This window comes from Brachyhypopomus gauderio, chromosome 13 (assembly GCF_052324685.1).
Source record: "Brachyhypopomus gauderio isolate BG-103 chromosome 13, BGAUD_0.2, whole genome shotgun sequence".
NCBI classification, from domain to species: Eukaryota; Metazoa; Chordata; class Actinopteri; order Gymnotiformes; family Hypopomidae; genus Brachyhypopomus; species Brachyhypopomus gauderio.
This window is the reverse complement of record NC_135223.1, coordinates 13,749,630-13,770,440: the sequence shown is the minus strand read 5'-3', so window position 1 is coordinate 13,770,440 and position 20,811 is coordinate 13,749,630. Positions and strand designations below refer to the sequence as shown.

General features: G+C 47.9%; 1 protein-coding gene across 6 annotated transcripts in view; it reads right to left on the bottom strand.

Annotated features, from left to right (window-relative positions):
* Positions 1-4,527: 4,527 nt before the first annotated feature.
* pfkpa (phosphofructokinase, platelet a) overlaps positions 4,528-20,811 on the bottom strand; it is a 23,847-nt gene continuing 7,563 nt past the window's right edge. Inside the window, exons 7-23 of one of the 6 annotated variants that reach the window (XM_076971089.1) lie at positions 20,424-20,532; positions 19,496-19,591; positions 18,326-18,418; positions 17,634-17,759; positions 17,300-17,364; positions 16,928-16,997; positions 14,809-14,955; positions 12,988-13,058; positions 11,024-11,111; positions 9,982-10,134; positions 8,283-8,435; positions 7,547-7,711; positions 7,320-7,381; positions 6,996-7,107; positions 6,733-6,832; positions 5,687-5,792; positions 4,528-5,033 (exon numbers count right to left, since the gene is read on the bottom strand). In XM_076971089.1, the coding sequence (XP_076827204.1) occupies positions 4,877-5,033; positions 5,687-5,792; positions 6,733-6,832; positions 6,996-7,107; positions 7,320-7,381; positions 7,547-7,711; positions 8,283-8,435; positions 9,982-10,134; positions 11,024-11,111; positions 12,988-13,058; positions 14,809-14,955; positions 16,928-16,997; positions 17,300-17,364; positions 17,634-17,759; positions 18,326-18,418; positions 19,496-19,591; positions 20,424-20,532 (1,873 nt within the window). In that variant the 3' untranslated portion in view covers positions 4,528-4,876. Of the gene's footprint in view, positions 5,034-5,686; positions 6,485-6,732; positions 6,833-6,995; positions 7,108-7,319; positions 7,382-7,546; positions 7,712-8,282; positions 8,436-9,981; positions 10,135-11,023; positions 11,112-12,987; positions 13,059-14,808; positions 14,956-16,927; positions 16,998-17,299; positions 17,365-17,633; positions 17,760-18,325; positions 18,419-19,495; positions 19,592-19,850; positions 19,947-20,423; positions 20,533-20,811 lie in introns of those variants that run through there. The other 5 variants (XM_076971087.1, XM_076971085.1, XM_076971086.1 and 2 more) reach the window with 5 other exon arrangements.

Sequence of the window (20,811 nt, the reverse complement as noted above, 5' to 3'; positions counted from 1 at the left end):
AACTAGTTCATTCATGTTGAGGGGTTCTATCTGGGGGGGTTTTTTAGTTTTGGATAAGCAACTCCTTTTTTTCTCATCACATAATATCATCTGCTGCAGGAGCTGTTAGAGCCAAGTGTACTTCACTCAAGTGCACTAGGCAGTCCGCTGAAAGGGCAGCGAGTGGTGTTGGTGCTGAGGGCTTAGTGAGGCCGGCTGTGTTCAGATGAGTTTCCACCAGTCCGTTTATAAGGACCATCACTTGGTTCTAATCGCATAAGCCTTTCGTTCCACGTGTGTGTATCCACTTTAAGTCCGGCGCGCAACCTCTGACTGAGAAGCTTCTCGTAGGTCACACACTTTGCATCTCTGGGGGATGAACTAGTGTATGGAGGCACTAGTCCCTAATGGTCTCTTTCTCTCAGGCAGACACACACACACACACACACACACACACACAGCAGCAACTACATCTACATAATTGCATTCCGTAGCGAAGGGAAGTCTCGCTGCAGCTGTATTGTGTGGAGACCAGTCAAATCCCCTCACATGCAGATAAACTTCAGTGTCTGAAAGGCAGCTGATGTGAGAGAGCTTTTTCCCTCCAGAGTTAGAATTGGAAAAGCCCAATAAGGCCTATCTTCTGTGGGCTAACAGAAGTGTGTGTGTGTGTGTGTGTGTGTGTGTGTGTTGGCTGAACGGCAAGGCTTGAAGACGACCCCTCAGCTCTTATCAGACAAAGTGGTTTTTGATGACTCTTAATGAGGATTGCTAATGGCCTTTGGCTGTTACATGGATGGTCATGCTTCAAGGCAGAGAGTTGGGGGTGCTGTTTGTTGTTGTTAAAGCACACACTTAATTGCTTTTCTCAAGGGCGCAAAAGCAATGCCTTTTGGTGTGTTAGTGTACACGTGTGTGTGTGTGTGTGTGTGTGTGTGTGTGTGTGTGTGTGTGTTTCTGCCCTGGAAGTTGTAAACCCTGATCCCGAGCCCAGATCTTCTGAAGCTGAACTGAGTTATTGTAAACACACTGTCCTAGCATGCAGAATAGGGAAACTCACCCTTCCGTGAGCGAGAGGGCTGTTTCCATAACGCCTCACACCTCAGCATGGGGCAGAGAGTGCCTCGCCCTCCCCTCGCACCCCAGTAGGGGGCAGAGAGTGCCTCGCCCTCCCCTCTCACCCCAGCAGGGGGCAGAAAGTGCCTCGCCCTCCCCTCTCACCCCAGCAGGGGGCAGAGAGTGCCTCGCCCTCCCCTCACACCCCAGCAGGGGGCAGAGAGTGCCTCACCCTCCCCTCTCACCCCAGCAGGGGGCAGAGAGTGCCTCGCCCTCCCCTCGCACCCCAGCAGGGGGCAGAGAGTGCCTCGCCCTCCCCTCGCACCCCAGCAGGGGGCAGAGAGTGCCTCGCCCTCCCCTCGCACCCCAGCAGGGGGCAGAGAGTGCCTCACCCTCCCCTCTCACCCCAGCAGGGGGCAGAGAGTGCCTCGCCCTCCCCTCGCACCCCAGCAGGGGGCAGAGTGTGCCTCGCCCTCCCCTCTCACCCCAGCAGGGGGCAGAGTGCCTCGCCCTCCCCTCTCACCCCAGCAGGGGGCAGAGAGTGCCTCACCCTCCCCTCTCACCCCGCAGGGTGTCATGAGCCCTGTAATCGTGTGAAACGGGCGGTAGCTTCACACGGTGAGCCAGAGCTCTACCAAGCGAACGGCACTTCCATTAACGCTTCTGTGTGTGCGCTCCATTCGGCCGGCCGGCTGCTCAATGCTCAGCCACGCCGGGCTGCACCGGGCCGCACCGGGCCGCGCCGGGCCGCGCCGGGCCGCTCCGCAAAGCTAAGATGAAAGAGCCTGTGAGAAATGGACGCTCAAGGTCATTCATCAAAAGCTCGACCCGAAAGTGTGGACGAAAGCCACAGATGAAACTTGGATCTGGGGATGTGTCTGTCGCATATTAGCTTTGATAGATCATGTCCCTGGCCTACGACGTGGTCGGCTGGCTGCGCTGGGCCGGGCCTTGTGGGCAGGACTAACTCAGAGCGTCAGGACACACCACTCCACTCCACAGACTCTAACCCTAGATATTTTTCCCCCTCACCAGAATTACTTTAGAAATGCAGGAACTATTTCATTTTCATTTTTTGGAAAATAAAAACCATTCCTGAACCAGGAAAGCCAGTGAAGAGGCTTTATGGGATGGTGGAGTTTGCAGTATGAGAAAATGCACGAGTAAATTCAGATTTCCAGACCATTTTCTCAGATGCCCAATTTTCATTTTCCTGCTTGGGGGTGCTGTGGAGTAATGGTGAATCTACACCTCTGCGGCTTCAGAAGGAGGGAGACAGGGCGGAGACTTGTGGCTCGAGGGTGGGGACTGGCATTCCGACTGTCTCCCATTGGATGAGAGCGGATGAGAACTGGCCAGCTCGTGTTCTTCTCCAAATTATTACATGCTGCATTGGCTGAATCCTGGTGCCCTGTCCCTCCTCCCATCAGTAACCTGCATCTGGGTGGGGGCTCGGGGGGGTGGGGTTTGGGGGAATCAGGGCCTTTGATACCATCTCCAATAGCAGCACGCCACGAACTCGGCAGCCTGTAATCAATGAGGGAAATCGAGGTTCAGATAGTGCACACGTTGTACAATACTGTACAGATCTGTTCAATGGGTCGGAGTGGGAAGAGTGAGTGTCATCCATCACACCTGTACCTACTGAGTGAGTGAGGCTACACCATTATGCCAGTTTATTTTTGCATGGATATATTCATTCATAAATATTCATTTTCTACATGTCACATATACTATCTCTCTCTTTCTCTCTCTCTCTCTCTCGCTCTCTCTCTTTCACACGCACATACACACGATTTATCTGAAGGAGAAATATTGCTTTTCTAATATCGCAGCAGAAGATTTATTGTCTTCTGTTACCATTGTTATTGCAATAGCTTTCAGGTGATCTATTTTTACCACTGTGGGGTAATTCTGGATTTACTGCAGTAGAGTTCCAACCAGGATCATCTATCTCTAAAACCAAAACAAGCCAACGTGTGGAATTAACGTGTGAAATCTGCCACACAAAGCATTCTGGCCGTGCTCCGGCCCGCTCATAAGAGCCTGTTTAATGGAAAGCCTATTTACTAGGCCGTTTGAATGCTATGGGTTTGAGGTTTAATTGGTGCAGTTCGTAAAGCGGTGGAGGTATTAAATGAGGATGAAGTCAAGGAAGCACAAATCTGGCTGCTTCATTTACAAGTTCTAATCAGGCCGATGAGATCAGATCAGAGTCTGATTTAAGTGGGGGCAAAGAAAGAAGGAGGGAGAGATGAAATGGTGATTACTATTGATTCCCTATGTGCATATGACCCCCACAGGCTCTGTCCTGCATCCCTAAATCAACTCAAACGATCGGAGTTTTCCATGCGCGGGGACGCGGGGCGCTGTGCGACGCCTCCATCCCGACACGCAGGAGAATGGAGTTCAGCCTGGAAGAATAATGTCACCCAGCCATAAAAAAGAAAGAGGAAAAAAAAAGAGAAAAAGTGCCTGTCAGCTCTTGGCATTAATCACATTAGCATAGTGTTTGATCACCACCCTCACCCTCCCCCGGCCCCCAGCTGAAGGTGACGCCTCGCCGGGCAGCGCTGAGACATCACACCCCCCAACCCCCCCTTCTGTCTCACCTACCCTGCACACTGGGTTAAATCACAGGCAGATGTAACCACTTCGGATGTGTATAGTAAATCCATTTAACTGTGACACAGTAGTCCAATTACAAGCACAAACTGACTCTCAATAGGACCCCTGGGTAGTCAAAACAAGTCTTTCAAATGGCATTATGAGATATGTGAAAACTATATAAAAATACACGTGCGCAACGACAGGCAGTAAGCATATTTACCAGTGCAGTCACCACATTGCGAAATTTGGCAGAGAGGCAAGAAATGAGGCAGATTTAGGCACACGCTCACAAGCACGCCTGCCCATGCTGCAGTGCACGTGTGCAGACGCACGCACTCACAGCGCGCTGGCGCCCTCTGCTGGACAGAAAAATGTTGCATTTCTTCACTCGTTCCATTGAAGCCCCGCTGTGGTCATCAATCACCGGATTCATAGTGATTTTTTTGTCTTGCGTTGGGCGAGGTTCGACATTAGTGTGGAAGGTCACAGCGTTTTGCTGATGTCCTCATGCTGTTAATGAAGCTAACGGTTCTTACCAGATCATATCAGGGTAATTTTACAGCACAGAATCTGCTTTGGTCATTAGCCAATTTGGTGTAACTCAGGCTGTAACATGCTGGCTTATTTATGACAACAGGGTGTTAACCTGTGATTGCTCAAGCCGTGGTTTAAATGCCAAAGCGGCAGGTTCATCCAGTGAGAGTTCTTAAATCTGTGGCAATACAAGTGTGAATATTTGTCATTCCTATAAAGAATTTCATTGAAGTGCTAAGAAAAGTAACACCTGAATATGGTACCGCCTCTTCCTCCTCCCTCTTCTTCCTCGTTGCACATAAACGTAAGCAGGACACTTGGGTTCGATCAACTCACACACTCCTCCAGACAGATGTACACGATGTTTATTGTTTAAGCACATAAATGATATTCACACATCCGTTACAGCAGACGGGAGCAGGACGGGCCACGTACGGCGGACACCAGACGGTGAAACCACTAGCTACACAGAGAAGGTGAAGTCGTGGGTCGCACCGTGGAGAACACGGTCAGAGCAGCACCACCTTCCCACCTCCACCCGAACAGGGGGACAGGGCGGGGCGTGGCTGGGGTTAGAACTACGAGCAGGACAGGGGGGTGACGACAGGCGGTCAGAGGGAAGGACCAAGCGCCTGTGCCAAAGCAGAGGGGCACCGTCCATCAGCATGACCTCTGACCCCTCACCCCCACCGTGGCCTCAGATGGTGGTGGTGTGGTCGGACTCCTTGGTCCGGTTGCAGACGACGTGCTCTAGCTGGCCAGAGTCGGACACGTCGTAGCTGGTCTTGTACTTGGCCAGGATCTTCATCAGGGGGCGGAGTTTCAGCCACCACTGCTCCTTAGGGATCCGATGACTGCGTGCACGCACACACACACACACACACACACACACACACACACACACACACACACACACACACCATCTGCATCATTAACAGTTAATTAATCTGAACCAAATTATTCATATATATATCCAAGGACATCAGAATAAAGGTGTACAAACACATGCTCAGATTAACGCATGCACAAATATCCCGGGACTTTGGTAAGACATTCACTCAGCTATATTCTTTAAACTAACGATGCCCTGTGAGAGCTACCCACATCTGCAGTGCTCACATAGTACATATGCATGTTTTTGTAGTGTAGCTGTGTGGAGGTAACTCAGCACATAGCACTTTGTTCTTTAAGCTGAATGTTTATCTGGTATGGTTATTTGCACTTCTAGCTAACATTCCTGTTTGGGTTTGATCCTCTGCTTATTTGCAATATTAGGTAATGGCACTGGTTCCTGTAGTTTAGTCATAGTCTGGTTTAAGGGTGTCTTGAATTCTGACATATCTACGCTTACTATCTAGGATGCATTCTGTGAACAGATGCACTTTGTAAGTATGTAGTGTAGCTGTGTGTGTGTGTGCATGCATAGTTAGTGATGTATATGCCAATGTATATATGTATATCTATGTAGTGTAGCTGTGTGTGTGTGTGTGTGTGTGTGTGTACACACATGAAGTCGGTCTGATCCTTCAGCTGCGTCACAGGCTGGAAGACGAGAGCACGGCGACGCATTCCCAACAGACACGCCGACTCGTCTGTGTTAGCAAACACTCTGCCTGAAGGACACACACATGTACACACACACACACGGGGACACACACACACACACACACACACACACATACAAAACACACACATACACACCAACAGACATGTGTACACATGCATACACATACATATATACACACACACAAACACACATTTCCACATACATGCAAGCGCGCGCGCCCACACACACACACACACACACACACACATTGCTGATGTAAGTAAAACATTAGGTCCCATTATGGGTGAGAGGACTAGTTTCTACATTTAGGCAGAGAAGCCTCATCACACATGGGGTTACACACCAAAATTGACATGACTGAGCTGACATGATGGAGAGTTAAAGTTCTCTATCGAGTTATCACACAGAGGGGCGACGTCTGGAGACTAACCCTAGACTTGACTGTCCAGCACCTGTCCATAAACTATTATCATTACACAAAAAGTGAAATTCCCTTATTCATACACCCTACAGTGTGCAGTAATCTAAGATCACAGCATTCTTGTCGGTATGTGTATGAATGAGACTGGGGGGTTTTAAAGGCATTTACCTTCATCTTTAGGCAGCCGTGTGCAAAGCCAAAGAGGCAAAAACACACAATCAAATCCAAAAACTCAACATTTACAATCAAAAGCAGCATTTAGAATCAAACTCATAATTTGAACAGAAGTGAGCTAATATAAATGTTATCTGCATCATCTGTACAGTGCACAACCAAAAATAACCACACACACACACACACACACACACACACACACACACACACACATAGAAGTACCGTATGGTAGCTATAAATATTATTTCCTCTCAGATTATTTCAGGCTGACACGTGCACACACCTAAAAATGTATACTGCATCTAGCTACACAATATCCTGGCTAACCAAGTTAGTGAGACTGTTGCTGACACTGCCCCCTAGTGTCCACAGCAGGCTCTGCATTACCAACCTTGCCTGTAGCTCTCCTGCAGTTTCTTAGAGATCCACTGCATGGCCTTAGCTGCAATTTTAGTACCAAAGTTGCGGTCAAAAGGAGAGGGAGCACCCCCCTAAAGAAAGAGAGAGAGAGAGAGAGAGAGAGAGAAAGAGAAAAAAAGAGAGAGAGACATTATTACACTGAGTATCACATCTAAGTCATCCAGTTGTGTGTGTGTGTGTGTGTGTGTGTGTGTGTGTGTGTGTGTGTGTGTGTGTGTGTGTGTGTGTGTGTACCTGCTGCATATGGCCCAGTACATTCTTCCTGCAGTCAAACACACCTTTTCCTTCCTCTGAGTAAAGTTGGTAGATGAAGTCTGTGGTGTAGTTCACATTACTGTTCTCATTCCTATAAATACAGCATGCAACAAACAAACAAACAAACACACACACACAATTACAGGTGTTCTGAAGGGACAGCTATTGGTGACTGACCGGTTTCCAGAGTAAAATATTTAAAAGCATTCCAACCCCACCCCTCCAAAAAAAACCAAACAAACAAAATAAAATAAAAACTTTCAGATATAATCTGTATTACACAGCAGAGCACAGTGGTGTTACCTTAGGACGAGTCCTCTCTGAATGCTAGTTTTCATCTTCTCTGTTAAGTGCTCCACATTAGCCTTTACCAAAACACCAAAAACATCACTTTACACTGAACCAGCAGGTGGCGCTCTTACACCCTCAAAAAATACCTCAAAAGACTTCAATATTATAGGTTTGAGTCTATTATAGGTTACCATGACTTGTCTACACGTAGTGTGTGTGCGTGTGTGTTCGCCTGCTACCTGCAGGTCTCGGATGTCAAAAGGTTCTTCATAAATGTAGACGGCGTCGGCACCGGCAGCCAGACCCCCAACACTAGCCAGATATCCACAGTACCCTCCCATGGTCTCAATAATGAAAACACGTCTCTTTGTGCCACTGGCCGACTGCTTGATACGGTCGCATGTCTGAAAACACACACATACACACACACAGAGACACGCACACACACACACACACAGATGTAAACATGTGTTTTGTCTGCTGGGTGAAGGGTCTGGAAGCGGTGCTGTGTGTTGGGTGAAAGAGTGACCAAGCCTCCTCCTGGCTGTGGCATGCTAGTGAAAATAACTACTGGATAAAAAAAAATAAAACAATCTTTCAAAAAAACATAATATATATTTATCTCACTTAAGAAGCAGCCTTAAGCAAATGTAGCTTTAAGAATGTTTCATTTATTTCCAGTCAAATATTTTAAATTAACTCCATTGAGAGCTATTATAAACCTACATTCATCACTCAGTGGACCAGTGAGTTGAGTGTGGGGGGGAGGATATGTGCTCCCGTGAGAATACACGCGACCAGTAGTAATTTTACACAACATAACTCATAATTAGCGGACTAAATTCAAACCTAGACCTGCATGAGGCTCAATAAAGCTCCATATAGCAGTCTCACAGTACCCAAGCCTCTAGCAGACGTAGGGTTAGGCTACGATGGTTTCAGTGTAGAGTGAAGACGCGTGGGTTTCTCTCTTACCTCCACGATGGCATTGAGGGCAGTGTCTGCCCCAATACTAAGATCAGTGCCAGGTACATTGTTACTAATAGTGGCAGGTAGCACACAGAGGGGGATGCACAACTCCTCATAGGTGGCTCGAGCCTCACACAGCTGCAGCAAGCACTCAAGCGCCTAGACACACACCCACACAAACACCAGAGCAAAACACCACAGCGCAGTGCACTAGTTAGACCAGCAGGGGGAGCACTGGTGCAGGAGCGGACCCTGTCCATCACACGCCGACCGTGCGATAGCTGCGAGGCTTCCCATTGGTGGAGAGACGAGGAGGGAGGGGCGTGGGAGAGGTGGAAATCAACTGCACACGCTGGCACATACATACACACGCGCGCCAGTGCACGCTGCATGAGGCGCGATCATGCGATGCTAATAGGGAACAGTGCAAAGATACAGCGCTAGCTGTCACGCCGGCAGCAGGATGACATCGCAGCGCACGCTAGCGTGTTGGCCACAGGCCATATGGACACACACCACGAATGAAAGAGTGTAACCTGGCTTCCAAGTCACTGCATCTTCTCATCATCTCACTGTCTCATCACTGCATCACTAGCCTCTCATTGTCTCACTGTCTCAGTGACACTGCATCACTAGATTCTCATCGTCTCACTAGCTTCTGATCTAGCATCCGCAAACGACATTACATAATTCTGCACTCATCCAGTGTGTTCAGACCGGTTACTCATATTTTCCTTTTCCTTTCATTTCTTTTTTTTATGTGGATTGCCTTTCAAAAGTGAGGAACGCTCGACCCAATCGTTTATGTAAACGCCCATAATGTGTTAGTGCTAGATTCAAAATTAACCACTAAAAATTAATTTTCAATCAAGATTTTGGCAGGCTTCCTAAAGAGCCAAGCAGCAAGCCCGTGCTGTAGATTTCAATCAGCACCATTACATTACAGAGATAATGGTGGTAATTCAGAACCGCTGTGATCCCAACCACATTAGAGATGACTGAGAGTAACTGTTGTGTGGGTTATTAATGGAGCCATCATGGGGCGCCTCTCTCTCGTTTACTCTGGCTTAATGTAGCAGCACAAAGATTTCCTGGATGGTGACAGAGCGGCATCACAATGACTCTAGACAAGAGCGTTTGCTAAATCTAAATGCAAGGCCAGCGTGGTTTAAGCAGTAATTCCAGGGTGTAGGTCTCCGGTGCGTTCGTGGCCATGAGGCAAGACGGCATGCACAAAACGAGCAGCATGCCTTCAGGCCTTCGTCACGACCAATGTCATCATCATCACTTACCTGTGAGCTACCAATCTGCCTTCGGGTTTACCAGCCAAAGCCTGTGTGAGGTGTTTCTAGTGTCTACGAGCCTGTGTGTGGCACAGGGAGTCTGTGTGTGGCACAGGGAGCTTGTTACGGCTGGACTGCCAATACAGAATCGAGTGCTCGAGTTTGTTAAAGAACTCAAGTTCGCTAAGCAAGCGGAAATGCAATCCTCTGGTTAATCGATGTTTTGAATGCCACTCTTTGGCGATCCTGCATGTTTAACTGATCCCTTCCACCTACTCGCTGCTTCTAGCCCCATTTGCAGTAACACCACTGTAGTGCGTGGCTGCGTGCTGAGGGCTGGCCACTGGTAAACACAAGGCGTAGCCCCGAAAGGAAGCAGGGCGAGGGCGGGTCGAGGGCGGGCACACACCGTCTTCACTTACATCAGTGATGGCGTTCAGCGCGGTGTCTGCGCCGATGCTGAGGTCTGAACCCGGCACATTGTTGGAGACTGTAGCCGGCACCATGATCATGGGCACACAGAACTCCTCACATCTCTCACGCGCAGCTAACAACTCCATGATCCCCAAGTAGGCCTGCAGATTAGGGCAGAGCCAGGGTTTAGTCTGTGGCTGCTTCCCGTAGTGGCCACGGGAAGGGGAGTGCGGGAGGGGAGTGAGCACGGCGATAGGGCGCGAGAGGGCGTGGAGGAAGGATTGGAATGGAGGTGCGGGAAGATCCAGGCCTATCAGGACAGCCGGCGTGAGACAGACACAGGTACCACTCCAAACACGCTATGTGAAATATATTCTCCTGTACAAGACTCAAAGAACAGAGAGGGGGGAAAAGTGACTGTCCTGAGCAACAATACAACATTTTCAAACACCCACCCACAGGAGGGAGAGAGAGAGAGGGAGAGAGGGGGGGGGGGAGACAGGGAGAGAGGAAGAGAGGGAAAACCTAAATAGAGATGCGTTAAATGATTTGCAGTAGATGAACTTGGGATTAGAAGGTCAACTGTTCATTAAGGGGCTTTCATTCCTGGGTGGTTCATTTGTCACGCCTGTGGTCTGGACGTTGATCACTTCCAGAGTGCGATTATATTTACTCATCTGTGACAGCAAACAACAAAAGAGCAGGCGTGAGAGATGAACCAAACCAGCCCAGATTACAAAAACAGGTGGACGGACCAGACGTGCATCAACCACTCTGGATGAAGACGAGGGAAGGAGATGTAGAGAGCTGTACAGCACACTACACAGCACAACCCAATGGACCGGCAGGGGGGAGAAGTAGGAGACAGGACAGAGTTACATCCAGACATACTTCATACACTTTCAGCTTAAAGTACCAATAGAGGATAATGTTCAGCAAATGCCAAACAGATTACTTTACATTATTTCAGACATGTTAGAAATACATCAGGAAGGATCAGTGACACGTAGAGGAGAAGATGAGCGCATCCAGCAGTCACCACACACGTACCTCGAACCCACCGATGACCAGCAGGGCATTGATGTTGTACTTCCGAATCTGCTCAGCAATTTTCTCAGTGTGCTTTGCAGGTAGTGTCCTGAAAAGAGAGTAGAATATGGACTTAATTAAGTCCTGCCAGGGAGAGTCGTGTGATGCCATCATTCTCACACGCCTGGCTAGCGCCTACACAGACGGGTTATTACCTCTGGGTCTATATTGTTGGGTCATTACCTCTTGGTCTATATTGTTGGGTCATTACCTCTGGGTCTATATTGTTGGATCAATACCTCTTGGTCTATATTGTTGGGTCATTACCTCTGGGTCTATATTGTTGGATCATTACCTCTGGGTCTATATTGTTGGGTCATTACCTCTTGGTCTATATTGTTGGGTCATTACCTCTGGGTCTATATTGTTGGGTCATTACCTCTTGGTCTATATTGTTGGGTCATTACCTCTGGGTCTATATTGTTGGATCAATACCTCTTGGTCTATATTGTTGGATCAATACCTCTTGGTCTATATTGTTGTGTCAGTACCTCTTGGTCTATATTGTTGTGTCGTTACCTCTTGGTCTATATTGTTGTGTCGTTACCTCTTGGTCTATATTGTTGGGTCATTACCTCTGGGTCTGTATTGTTGTGTCGTTACCTCTTGGTCTATATTGTTGGGTCATTACCTCTGGGTCTATATTGTTGGGTCATTACCTCTGGGTCTATATTGTTGGGTCATTACCTCTGGGTCTATATTGTTGGGTCATTACCTCTGGGTCTATATTGTTGGGTCATTACCTCTGGGTCTATATTGTTGGGTCATTACCTCTTGGTCTATGTTGTTGGGTCATTACCTCTTGGGTCTATGTTGTTGGGTCATTACCTCTTGGGTCTATGTTGTTGGGTCATTACCTCTTGGGTCGATATTGTTGGGTCATTACCTCTTGGGTCGATATTGTTGGGTCATTACCTCTTGGGTCTATATTGTTGGGTCATTACCTCTTGGGTCTATATTGTTGGATCATTACCTCTGGGTCTATATTGTTGGGTCATTACCTCTTGGTCTATATTGTTGGGTCATTACCTCTTGGTCTATATTGTTGGGTCATTACCTCTGGGTCTATATTGTTGGGTCATTACCTCTTGGTCTATATTGTTGGGTCATTACCTCTTGGTCTATATCAGGGGTGCCCACAAGTTTTCAGCTTGCGAGCTACTTATAAGACGACCAAGTCAGAAAGATCTACCTATTTATTTTTTAGCGGCGTGTGTCGATCGTTGACGTGCGTGTCAAACCCTAGACGTCAGATTGGCTACCATGTATGTCAATCAATATACAACCGTCAGTGCAGATGGATGATAGCCTGTCATTCATCCACTACTTTTTAATGTCATGCGATCTACGATTGACGTAATGGGCACCCCTGGTCTATATTGTTGGGTCATAACCTCTTGGTCTGCACTGATGGGTTATTACCTCTTGGTCCATACAGACGGGTCATTACCTCTGGGTTTGTACAGATGGGTCATTCCCTCTAGGTCTGTATTTATGGGTTATTACCTCTTGGTCTGCACTGATAGGTCATTACCTCTGGGTCTGTACAGATGGGTCATTAACTCTGGGTCTGTACAGACAGGTCATTACATCTTGGTCTGTACAGATGGGTCATTCCCTTTGAGTCTGTACAAATGGATAATTACCTCTTGGTCTGTATAGACAGGTTATTACCTCTGGGTCTGTATAGACAGATCATTACATCTGAGCCTGTACAGACAGTTAATTATCTCTGGGTCTGTATAGACAGATCATTACATCTGGGCCTGTACAGATTTTTTCATTATATCTGGGTCTGCATTGATGGGTCATTACCTCTGGATCTGTACAGATAGTCATTAAGTATGGGTCTGTACAGATGGGTCAGTACCTCTGGATCTGTACAGATAGTCATTAAGTATGGGTCTGTACAGATGGGTCAGTACCTCTTGGTCCCCAGCAGAGATCCTCCTTGGCCTGTCCAGCCCCCGACGTCACCCCACTTAAACTCCTTTATCTGAGACCAGAAAAGAACAGAACAGGTTTAACTGTATACCAGACCTTCTACATCAGAGACCATACATCAGACCCTCCACAACAGACCACCCACACCAGACCCCCAATTCCAGACCCTCCAGCACAGCTAGAGGGGAGCCATGTGTTCCTACACCACGCATCCTGGAAGCAGCATTTGTGAAACCATTATGTTTGATTTTATATGTAATAAAGAAGTTCTACACTATTTTTGGTCATTTTGTTTAGGCTTGGGCCTGTTAAAAGCACCAATGTCTGTGAGCGTTCTGCTTGCAGAGTTTCCAAAGAAACATTCATCTTTCCATGTCATCATGCAGCGTATTATCAGGAACCCACCAGGACACGTCAGACACATGAAACACGTCCAAACTGCCCGTTATTGCACTGAACACATTTTTGTTTAACAACAACAAATGAATTTTTATTGCATGATATTTACTGTGTTTTTTTTTACTGGGGGTTACATATGTACAGGCTTTATGTAGGGTTTGTGTAGGCTTTATGTAGTGTTTGTGTAGGCTTTATGTAGGGCTTGTGTAGGCTTTATGTAGGGCTTGTGTAGGCTTTATGTAGTGTTTGTGTAGGTTTTATGTAGTGTTTGTGTAGGCTTTATGTAGTGTTTGTGTAGGTTTTATGTAGTGTTTGTGTAGGTTTTATGTAGTGTTTGTGTAGGCTTTATGCAGTGTTTGTGTAGGCTTTATGCAGGGCTGGAGCTTTCGGGTTCTACAGTTCTGACCTAGTGTCCAGTGTCCACATGACACCATGCTAACTGGTCCTGAAGAGACTATAGCGCTCTGGACACACACGGACACATGCACGCACACAAGCATGTCAACGCACAGACATCCACCCACAGACACACAGACACAGACACACACACACACACACACACACACACACACACACACACACACACACACACACACACACACACGAGTGCCCACGCTGGCATGTGGCAGAACAGTGGAATGAGGCACTGAGGAACGCTATACGACTGAATGTGGCTGCTGAATGTGTTCACTGGGGTGAACTCACCCATGACAGGCTCAAGTCAAATGTTTAGCCAGTTCAGAAAATGGATTAATGTTAACGACTGATTATGAACTGAAAGTCTGATGGTTAGTGTACAGTACTGTTTATTAAAAACGTAATGCTCTTTACGTCCGTATTATGTCATGGAATCCTTATCTCGAACTTCTGCTCATCATCCCCTCTTGACTCAGAGTGGATCTGCAATGCAGGCAGCACTTAACACAGTTTAATACTGCTGTGGCACCCGTTTTATTTTGTAAAGAACATTAGTGTGGGGTCAGAGGTCAAGAGGTCACATTTTAATTTTGCACTCTTTAGAGGAGTTCTTCACAGGAGATGAATGCGGTTTTGGTGCTTCTAAGTTCTCTCTTCTCTTTCTGCCCTGCTGTAGAAGGACTGATGAACCTGACACCGCTCTCTTTGTATTGCTGTGTTGTACCGTATGACACCAGCATCTTATTGGCTAAAGGCTGTCAGATCAGAAGCTGTGAAGAGCGCTGACACAAAACTTGAGGGCGTCACGTTCCAAGGGCCCGCAACTCAAGATGGGAACTCCATAACTCCTGGTTAGTGCCATCTGCACTAGAACACGACTCACGATTGGCTGGGCCATTAGAGGATGAGCTGAAAACGCCAAACCATGACAGGCTGCAACCATAGTCAACCTGGGGGCATTGATCTGGGTGTAAGGAGGTGTTTACCTGTCCCTTAGAGAAACCCTCGAAGCCGTCGTTGACGGCGAACATCTTGTGTCCTTCGGAGATGCCCACCCTGACGGCCGAGCGAACAGCTGCATTCATACCAGCTGCCGGAGCGCCCACGTTCAACACCGCCACGTTGAAGTTGCTCTGAATGGGAGGAAACGCACATGCTCCGTCACTGAGACCACCCAATTAAAACAGCACCCAGCTCAAACACAACCCAGTTCCACCTTGGTCTGAATCCCATTTCACAGAGGTTGTGAACCTCTGTAACAGAACAGAGGTTCAGTAGGACATCACATACATAGGCCTCAGCGACCTCTTACTCGTGCAGGGGTGGCCAACCCGTCATAGACCAAGAGCCCCTTTTCTTACTGTGTTACGGCAAAGAGCCACATCGTACATGGGCAAGTGTAGATTGTTGAGCGGGGGGGGGGGGGGGGCTGGCGAGTGTAAATTATTAGCTGTGAAGACAGTCAAATGCGTGTTTTCCACTACGCCGGTTTTAAAAGTATTAGCGGCTCGCTAGGCTTGTAAACTAACCGCACACCACGAAAATGTAGCAGTGTGTCGCCCCGTTTGTACAGGTGAGCCCGCGGACCGGCTGGGGAGCCGCATGAAACCAGGCAAAGAGCCGCATGCGGCTCGCAAGCCGCGGGTTGGCCACCCCTGTACTCGTGGTTCCCTAACCTCCACGTGAGGGGAGGCCAGACATGTTTGGAGAGCGCAGCTCTGTGAAGCCTTCCCCTGGTGAAGCTTCCAGAACCTTCCTGGAGCAGCCACAACTGCGGATGGATGAGAAGATCCGCTTGTGGACGTGCAAAAGTAAAATCTTGTAAATCTTATACTCAAAGATCTTTTACTTACATAAAAACTGACAATATAGTTTAGAACTCTGATAGCAGAGAATGAGTGATAATGTTTCATGAAGGTTGGATGTAACATGATAAACTAAGAAAGCTCTTATATGTCTTATGTTTCTGATGAACGTCTGATGAACAGCGTGCCTTAGAGATGACACAAGTGCATTATCAAAGACGGAACTGAATTCTTCTCAGCCAGAGATCCAGATTATAGTCAGTCACAGCTGTTTACAATCAGCTCTGATTACATTCCCTGGTCCACTCCTACATTTCCTAGTCCACTCCTACACTTCCTGGTCATTGCTGGTCATATGAGCACCATGAGGCTAAGAGCTTTCAGTCGCTCCCCGTCTCTGGAACTCTCTTCCACCGGACATTTAAAATATTGATTCCTTGGACATTTTAAAACACACCTGTTTAGGACTGCATATAGTCTCTAATCTGCTCCCTGCTTTTTTGTAGTTTATGTTGTTTGTTTGTTGTTTATGTTCTTTGCTTTGATTTTATTATTTTATGTATGGTGACCTTGAGAGTCGTGAAAGGCACCTATAAATAAAATGTATTATTATTATTGCCTTTGAATTGGGCCCCTCTGCTGTTAGAGGAGGACGGATTTAGCCTGGTGTGGTCTGCTTCAGACCGCACCAACCCTGTTTGGCCTGCTTTGGCCTGGTCAAGCCTGATTAGGACTACAAAAGAGCTTAATAGTTAACTGTTGAGAAATACATGCTGACACATCATTTTAAGTTCAAATGTTTTAACCCTGTAATTATGAATGTGCACACACGCGCGAACACACACGTGCACGCGCACACACACACACACACCCGCACAAACACAGACACAGACACACACCCTCCCTATGAGTAAGCATGTACTTATTCCCTGAGACACTCATTATTATCTAAACAATGTAGGACGTGTCTTTCAAGCAGACAGGCCAACAGAGAGACAGACAGACAGAGATACAGGCAGACAGACCGACAGACAGAGCAATCTACCTTCAAGCAATACGGCCAAATCCCTGGTGTTGACCCTACAAGGTTATCTTTCACTATTATTGCCCTCAATTCTGGCCTATAAATCCCATATGAGGCACAAACCCAGGCACATTAAGACATGCCACTCCTGTCTGAGGGGCAGTGACTCAGAATGGTGTGACTCAGACTTTCTGGCATTTGTTCGGAGACAGCACAATGTGTTGTGACGAATAAAGAGACCTCCGGTCCTACGGTACGAATCACAGGCCAACTCACACGTGGAAGGTCGGATTCTGGTTTGCGGTGAGCCAAGAGTTTGTAGGTCCTAAGATTGTTCTCAAAGCTCCTAGAGTCGAAATAACAAGAAACAACAACATATTTTCAGAACAAACCTATTTTCATATCATATTTCATATTTTCATATCATATTTTCAGTCAAATGTTCTGGAAATCTTACACACGGAGACCCTGAGACTCTGACTGTATGCAGGGCTTTAGCCTGACAGGATGTGTTTCTTTAACATATCTATGCATGAGAATGTGTGACAGATACTATGAAGCACTTCTGTGAGTGGCTCTGAACAAGAGTGTCTGCCAAACACTGTAAATGTGGCTGTAAGCGCAGTTGTAAACGTCTGTGTCCCGCACCTGCCCCGCAGTTTTACAGCGTCTTCAAACCTCTTCTCGTCCATGGCCTTTTGGACCTCCTGCGTCTGTCGGGACAAAGCGAAACATCTCAGTTTGAGCTTCACTTAGAGGAGCAGGGAGACGAGGGAGAGTCCTGCCACTTCAGCATAGTGACTGCACGGTGAGAACAATGGCTACCTCCACAATGCAGAACAGTACAGGTCTGCCTGTATGAGTTACTCACACACACACACACACACACACACACACACACACACACACACACACACACACACACACACACACACACACACACACACAAACTCATCCGGTCTGGCATGGGCCTGGAACATACCATCTGCACACACTCCATAAGAGGCAGTCTCACGGCTTGGTTTCCACACAGCGAGACGACGCAGGCCGCAGTGTTAGCCGTGGTCTCCAGCAGAGCCAGGACTGCCTCCCCGCCCATACGACTGGCCTGCACAAGGAGAACACACATTTAACACTAACACACACACCAGCCTGTACACAGCAGACACCCCATCAAAGGTGCTCGGGCTGGACTCCTTCCACACAGTAGCCAGCAGGGCCAGATAAGCAGGGATCACACACGTTTATTCTCGCCTTCTTACTTTCTCTCACTCTTTCCTTCTCCCTCTCCTACTCTCTGTCATGCCTAATCTCTCCCTCCCTTTCAACCAACACTCTCTACTTGTCTTTCTTCCTCTTTCTTTCCCCAATCCCTCCCTCTCCCCTCCTTCTCTCTCATTGACCCCTCCCACTCCCTCCCTCTCCCCTCCCTCTCTCTCATTCACCCCTCCCACTCCCCTCCCTCTCTCTCATTCACCCCTCCCTCTCTCATTCACCCCTCCCTCTCTCATTCACCCCGCCCACTCCCTCCCACTCTCATTCACCCCTCCCTCTCTCTCAATCACCCCTCCTACTCCCTCCCACTCTCCTCCCTCTCTCTCATTCACCCCACCCACTCCCTCCCTCATCCCTCCCTCTCTCTCATTCACCCCACCCACTCCCTCTCTCTCTCACCAGGATCCTGTCGAAGGCTGATGGAGTCCCTCCCCTCTGCACGTGACCCAGGATGGTCACACGTGTGTCAAAGCCGAGGCTGCGTACCACCAGCTGTGGGGGAGGGGCACAAACGTCACAACACGCTCACTAATCACACTCACTAATCACACTCACTAATCCCATTTCTTGGGATCTTGCCATTTGTTGCCAAGATTTTTTTCCCCAAAAAGAAAAGCTCTTCTTTGGTAAAGCAATGAAAGTGATTAAAAAGAGCATTATAATCCAAAATTTAAAAAAATTAACAATTGATATTTTCTCACTTACAGAATACAGCAATCACAATCATTCTGTTTGCTAGACAGGAGAGTGAGGGACAGAAGATACAGCATGCAGCAAGCAGAGCTTCATTCATGAGCCCACATGCACGTGCACATCATCAGAGGTTACCATGACCACACATGACCACATTACCACAAAACATTTCCATAGCTGCACGTTCCCCTTCACCAAAGCAGGATGGCAAGCACGAGACTCCTGCGAGATCTTGCGTCAGCTCGACCCACGTGAGACGAAAGGCAGCTCAGACGCAGCCCCGCGCTGCCTCAACACTGGGCAGCCTCGGCCTGAGCAATCTGTAACCTATGATCTGTAATCTGGCTGGGTAGGGCAGCCCCGGCCTTGGTGAGACGGTCCAGGGTGTTGGAGCACAGTGGACTGCAGGGTGCTCACGTGGAACCGAACACTTACAGCTCAGTGTGAGTGTGTGAGCAGGAGGTGGACAGTGCCTCCCAATGCTGAGTTTTACTCTAAGCAAATAATACAATAGGACTGGAGAGTGATGTCGTCAAAGATGGGACTTAAGTTGGGACTTAAGTTGGGCCGTCTCAACTGCTAGGAAGCCAATGAAGCGCTTGCACACGTCTACAGTCAGCACAAACAGGATGGGAGGAGAGAAGAAGAGGGCAGAGCGTTCAGGTTGCCATTAGCTACAGAGTGACCGACGCCCCCCGCCCCCCCCCACTCCAATCCACAGCATAACTGGAGCTGTCCCAGCACACACACAGCCGTGGACACAAGCTTTTTCACACGTGTGAAGAGCCAGACGGTGAAGCCATACGAGAGGTCAGAGAGGTCAGGGGTCAAAGGCCAGGACAGGAGCTGTACCACCAACAAGCCAGGTGTACTTACATCCTTCACATGTTCTGTGGTTATGGGTTTGTTGTTACGATCAATGGCGCCCTCGGCTACTATTATGATATTCAGCCTTTTCATTCCTGCCCGATTCTACATAAGGAGGTGAGAGACATATTACAGAAACGGACAAAATAAAAGTGCCAGGAGGTTCCAAACCTGGAGACCCTACTGTGGAAGCAGATTCACCTCTGTGGCTCCAGCCATTAACCACAAATCGTATTTGTTCGGTTCTGTTAGCGTGTTTCGGTTCTGATAGCCTGGTTCTGATGTTTAGGCTCCGCCCTGCTGCTTCCATACATTCGGGTCTCCGTGCACTTGGTCTCCCCTGGCAACAGGTTTCAGTACTCACATCCTTCAATCTACTAGAGGTAATTGCTTTTCCATGTCTGTCAATGGCTCCTTCTGCCACTATGATAATGTTCAACCTCGTACCTCTGGACCGAGTCTAGGGTCATGAACACATTTATATCCGCTTAGAATAGGCCCAAAACATAAACGAAAGACACCATTACGAATGCATCACCCTCAACACATTAAATTGAAATCAAATATTACACATGTACATTTTAGAGATATTAATCCACATATTAGGTTTACATAACAACCACAGCCATTACCCCAGGCAGTAACCTTGAAGTGTTTTAATACAGCTGACCTACATTTTAGCTAAAAGGGCTTAAATATAGCTGGATACGAACCATATAGTGATGTAGGCAGCAAACAGTGGTAGAGACCATGAACTGTGGTCTGTGTTACAGTAACAGAAGTAGAGAGCAGGAACTGTGGTCTGTATTACAGTGGTGGAGGTCATGACCTATGTGAGGTCTGTGTTACAGTAACTATGGTAGAGGTCATGACCTATGTGAGGTCTGTGTTACAGTAACTGTGGTAGAGGTCATGACCTATGTGAGGTCTGCGTTACCGCGGAGAGCTTCTCACACATCTTCTCCTCCCAGCCATCCTCAGGGGGCATCTCAGGAATCAGGACCCAGTCAGCACCACAGGCCAGGGCACTCACCAGCGCCAGGTAACTATGGACACACACACAAACGCACACACACACAAACGCATACACACATGCACACACACAAAATGTAAAATGTGTATACAAATGCACCACATGCACAAGCACATATAGATAGACAGATGTATATACACCCCCCAAAACACACACACGCGCACGCACGCACGCACGCACGCACACACACACACACACACACACACACACACACACACACACACACACACACACACACACACACACACACACACACACACACACACACACACACACACACACCTTGTGTCTC